Source organism: Manacus vitellinus, unplaced genomic scaffold (genome assembly GCF_001715985.3).
Source record: "Manacus vitellinus isolate BGI_N305 unplaced genomic scaffold, ASM171598v3 scaffold_106_pilon, whole genome shotgun sequence".
Lineage (NCBI taxonomy): Eukaryota > Metazoa > Chordata > Aves > Passeriformes > Pipridae > Manacus > Manacus vitellinus.
In genome coordinates, this window is record NW_021938827.1 from 784,442 (window position 1) to 790,127 (window position 5,686).

Sequence of the window (5,686 nt, forward strand, 5' to 3'; positions counted from 1 at the left end):
GCCACCTCTGACGATGATGCCATTGACCCCGACCTGATGGCATACTTGAGCTCACTGCACCATGAGTCGCTGACACCTGGGCTGGATAGCCCTGACAAGCTGGTGCGCAAGCGCCGCTCGCAGATGCCCCAGGAGTGCCCTGTCTGTCACAAGGTCATCCACGGCGCCGGCAAGCTGCCTCGCCACATGCGCACACACACGGGTGAGAAGCCCTTCGCCTGCCAGGTGTGCGGGGTCCGATTCACACGGTGAGTGCTGCTGGATGGACCCTCCCTGCGGGACGTGTACCCAGTAACATCTCCCATGACACTCCCCCTGCCAGTCCTGCTGAGGCCTGGCCACAGACCTGGCATGGTCCATGGGCTGTTCTGCATCCCCTGAGTGCTGCTGGACCAACCTGGGGTACCCAGTGGCATATTCCACAGTACCCCCTGCCAGCCCTACTGGTGCGGTGCAGATCCAAGGGGACTTCGGCACCCCATGGGTGCTCTGGATCAACCCAGGGTACCCAATGGCATCCTCCATGGCACCCCCTGCCAGCCCTTGTTGTGGTGCAGTGAGGTTCATGGGGCCTTCTACACCTCGTGACTGCTGCCAGACTGACCCAAGGTACCTGGCAGCATCCCCTATAGTGCCCCCCTGCCATCCATGCTGGTGCAGTCAGGTCTGTGGGGTGTTCTGCACTCTGTGCTGCCAGAGCAACCCAGGCCTGATACCTGCTGGCATCTCCCACGGCACCACCTCTGCCAGCCTGGCATGGTGTGGTGCAGGTCTGGGGTGGGGTCTTCGTCCCTCCGTAAGCACTGCCAGACCATGCTAGGGTACCCAGCAGCGTCCCCCCTGCACCTCTCCTGCATCACCAAACTGCATCCCAGCCATGCAGCTGCAAAATGGTCCCCTACCCCTCAAGCAGCTGGACCCCTGCACCCTGCAGAGCATCCCTGCTATGGGGCTGTCAGCACCATTTCCCTGCCTGCCGTGGCTGGGTGCCATGCCAGCTGCCCCGTGCCAATGTCTCCCTGTGTGTCCCAACTCCAGGAACGACAAGCTGAAGATCCACATGCGGAAACACACGGGTGAGCGGCCCTACTCCTGCCAGCACTGCAGCGCCCGCTTCCTGCACAGCTATGACCTGAAGAACCACATGCACCTGCACACAGGCGCCCGGCCCTACGAGTGCAACCTCTGCCACAAGGCCTTCGCCAAGGATGACCACCTGCAGCGGCACCTCAAGGGCCAGAACTGCCTGGAGGTGCGGACCCGCCGCCGCCGCCGCGATGAGCCGCCTCCACCGCCCGCCGGTCCCCCCGGCCTCGACCTCTCCAATGGGCGGCTGGAGGGGCTGCGCCTCTCCATCGCCCGTTACTGGGCTCCAGGGCAGCCCGAGGAGGAGGAAGAGGAGCCGGAGGGCGAGGAAGGGCCACAACCGGATGGCACTGTGCCAGTGGAGACGGCATAGGGCCCATGCAATGGCCGTGCTGTGCCGAGCTGTGCTGTGCCCACCAGGGTTTCTGTTCCCGTTTTTCCCATCACGGTTCATTCCCAGTTATGCAAAGGGGGAAACCCCCCCAGCCGATTTGCACAAGGGGGTGGGGGGTCCCTACCACCCCCCACCGTGCCCGGGCCTACCTGGTCATGCCCAGGTGGCTGAAGGGGGGATTAGGATTTGGGTGTCCTGTCACCAAACTCCCCTCGGGGATGCCAGGACTGGGCAGGGGCACCCATGGACCGAGACACCCCCCCCCCCCAGCTGGAGAGAGCCTCCTGTGCTCTCCCAGTGTGGGGGTACCAACTGCCCTGCGCTGTGCACTAGCTTGTCCCCCTCTCCCCACTCTGAGCAGCCCCCCCCGGCGAGCCCCCCGCCGCCTGCACTCCCGCTGCTTTCTCTTGGTTGCACTATTCGGGTGAGCCCCACCCCGGGTGCGGGGCAGCCTCCGTCCACTCCCCAGCCCCGGCCCCCTTCCAAAACACCCCGGCCCTGTGGGACCCACCTCCCTGGGGTGGCCGGGCCCCCACGGTCACCCCTCTGCCCTTTGCACATGCCCCCCGCAGGGCGCAGCCTCCCCGGGGGAGTAGGGGACCGGCACTATTTGTCTACAATAAGAGTTTTATCTATATTTAAAAAGATGATGTAATATATTCCCTCCCCCGGCCCCTCCGCTGCCACCCGCCAGCGCTGCCCGGCCCTCACATCTGTCCCTTGCCATGGGGTGCCGGGAGGGGTGATGGGGCTGGGGGAGCTCCGCTCCCATCATGGCTTTAAAGTGCCTTATGGTGAACTTGAACCTTTTCGGCTACTTGAACCTCTCTGGTGTCAGGAACCAAACGAACCATGGGCGGGCGGCCTCCCCGCCCCTCTGGGCCGCCTCTGCCTGTCTGTATGTCTGTGTTTGTTTGTTTTTTTGTTTTTTTTTTTTTAAACGAAGGCTGCTTGTTAATAAACGGAGAAGCAGGGACCCCCCTGCGTCCAGCTGTCTGTCCATTCTGTACCCCCACCCTGAGCAGCCTGGGGCTGGAGGCACTGTGGGGTTGGGAACAGGGACATCGAGGGTCTGGGAGGGGGAGGGGGCACCCTAGATGTGGGGCTGGGCACATCGAGGGACTTGGTGTGAAGATGGGGGGCACAACAAGGCTAGGGGCACCACGGGGACAAGGAACAAGGCTAGGCATACCATGGAGATAGAGATGGGGGCATCAAGGGGCTGGGGGCATTGTGGGGACAGGGACAGGGCTTGGTGCACCATAGGAATGGGGATGGCATCATGTGAGGGTATAGGGTCATCAAGGGGTGGTGGGCAGCATGGGGCTGAGGCTGGGGGGAGCATGGGGCTGGGGGCACCACAGGGATGGGAATGGGTGCACCACAGGGCTGCGGACAAGGATATAGAGGGGCTTAGGGCACCCTAGGAATGGACATGGTGGCATCAAGGTGCTGGGGATGGGAACACTGAGCGGCTGAGGGCACAGCAGGGATGGAGGTGGGGGCAGCATGACCACCATGAACTGGTGGATACCAACTCCAGCACCTCAAGGACTGAGTGCTTTATTTGCCAGCCCCTCCCCACCCAGGGGCTCTGAGCTTCTGCTGCGCTGCAGGGGCTCCAGCCACATCCCAGCACCTGGACCCTGTTCCCGCTGTCCCATGGCACTATCCTGCTGTCACTGGGCCCTGCCCTCACTGCTGGGTGGCTGCAGGACCACCCACCTCCTTCAGCTTGCTGTCACTGTTCTCAGCCTGTTCCTGGCAGTTGAAGTCTTGGCTGAGATAGGGGATAGCGGTGGTGTTGTCCAGCACCTCCAGTGCAGGGCAGGACGGGGGACACTACCACCCTCACCACCAGCAGGATGGGCACTGCCACCCTCACCACCAGCGTTTGTGCTACATACCCAAGAAGGGAACATGTTGGGCGAGGGCAGGGAACCTGCAGGCACGGGGTGATGATCCATGGGACTATATCCCAGGGATCCGTGCCACAGACCCCAGGGATACCACTGCTCTTTTCCATCCTCCAGGGGTAACTTACCTGCATTGCACAAAGTTGCTGCCATCAGTCCATGTTTTGTACAGGTTCAACCCTTAAATCTGCATCTACCTGCTCCATGGTGTGCACCCAGTCACGTTGAAAAGGCTCTTGCTTTTCAGTAGGGAGCAAAGTGGCTTCATTCAAAGTTGATGTCACACACATGTCTACTTCTCCTTGGTCCATTAGCACAACTTGGTATTTTGCCAGTTGGCTTGGAGAGATCCAGTGATGTCTCTTTAGATTCCAAACAGCCAGCATGGCATATGGGACCAGCACAGTTAGAGGCTGCTCCAAAGTGAATGTCTCGGCCTCCTGTATCATTGGTGTGGTGGCTGCTACAGCCCATAAGCATGCTGACCATCCAGCTGCTTGGAAAAGGATGCCACTGGCCTTTGCCAACTTCCATCAGTTGTGTCATCACCCCAGAGGCTCCTTGCTGCCTTTCGCACACATATCACAGAAAGGATTTAGTTGTATCTGGAAGACCTAAAGCTGGCGCTCCCATGAGCATCCTTTTTAGGATGTCAAAGCTGGTTCGACATTCTCAGGTCCATTCCAGCAATTCTTCAGGGCCTTTGAGGGCCAAACAAAGGGGATTGGCTATTAGTCCAAAATTTGGGATCTATATGGGGCCGAATTCTGCCACTAACAAAAATCCTCTTAGTTATCTCTTAGTCTTAGGAAGTGCAATTCAGCATTGTGCTGGTTTAAAAGTTAACCAGCAGGGGGAATGAACCCAACTCAAAGGAGAGATTATAAGTCAGAATAACAATTTATTAAAATAATACAGTAAGTACAATAATACAAACAAACAATTGGTCTCAACCCACAAAAACCCAAATGTGTAACCCAGTACCCTGGGGCCTGAACAAAGTGGTGTTCCTTGGGCCCTGTTTGAGTCCAAAGTAAAGGGAGAGGGGAAGAACCTGCTGGTGGGAGAGCTGCTGCAGTCTGGCCAGAACTGGTGATCGCAGTCCAGTGGTGGTCTAAGTCTGGTTGAGAGCGATGAGATGCAGCCTTCCTCTGGATCCCACGAGTGGGTTTAAAAATGTTCCAAAACTCCAAGATTATATATCCTCCAGTTCAGGCAGGAATGCTTGGTACTCCCCTCAGGGCGGGGAGTTCACAAAGGGTGTGAGGACAGAAACATCCTTCTATCTCACAGGCCTCTTAACACCTAGTTTATAGCCTGAGGAGTCAGGCTCTATGGGCAGAAGGTGCGAATAGTCTATTGACAACAATAGTCTAGTTTCTGGGAAATGACATGGAAGGCTATAGAATACAGTTTTGGGTTACACCCACCATGCTCTATGGGCAGAGGGTGCGAATAGTCTATTGACAACAATAGTCTAGTTTCTGGGAAATGACATGGAAGGCTATAGAATACAGTTTTGGGTTACACCCACCATGATGAACTGATCTCAGCTGTCCTAACTAGGACAAGCATATTGCTTCTTTTCTGTCTTCTCCCAGAGCTCATTGTCCTTTTTTTACCTTAAAGCCAAGGTATTTGTCTTATCTTTATGCAATCTGAGCTTTTTTCCTTGAAACTCGATGCCCAGCACGTCCCAAAAAGTTCTGCAGGCCTATGGTCACTTCCAAGCAGGTTTGTTCCTTGTCAGCTCCAATTAGGATGTCATCTACAGACTATAAAAGAGAAACACCATTACCTTATTCCCATCATTCCAGTTCTTTTGCCAAAATCACCGAATAAGGTGGACTTATTTTTGAATTCCTGGGGGAGCACCATCCAACAGAGCTGCACCTTTCTTCCAGTCATAGGATTCTCCTATTCATAGGCAAAGATTGTTTGGCTTTGCTTGTCTATTGGGATACAAAAGAAAGCATCCTTTAAGGCCAAAACAGTAAAACAGGAGTTTGTTTCAAGCACCGAGGCTAACAAAGTATAAGGATTTGGTACAGCTGGGTGTATATTTGTGCTTATTTGATTGATTGCTCTTAAGTCTTGTACTAATCTATATACTTGAGAACAAGGCTTCTTTACCTGTAGGGAGGCATCTAAAATTCAGATTGACATTGTCTGAGTACCCTGAATTGTTAAGAGTGTGTTTATCAATGGCTCCAGACTCTTTTGTGCATCTGTCTTTATAGGATATTGGTTTACTCTTAATGGTTTAGCTCTCATTTCTGAGCTTTCTCTC

General features: G+C 55.6%; 1 protein-coding gene across 1 annotated transcript; it reads left to right on the forward strand.

Moving 5' to 3' along the window:
• Nucleotides 1-6: 6 nt before the first annotated feature.
• Nucleotides 7-1,871, forward strand: ZBTB7B (zinc finger and BTB domain containing 7B; the record flags this gene model as incomplete). Its single annotated transcript, XM_018088669.3, has 2 exons — nt 7-248; nt 1,039-1,871. Coding segments are annotated over 2 exons (663 nt in total), but the record flags the coding sequence as incomplete, so codon positions are not given.
• Between the last annotated feature and the right edge of the window lie 3,815 nt (nt 1,872-5,686).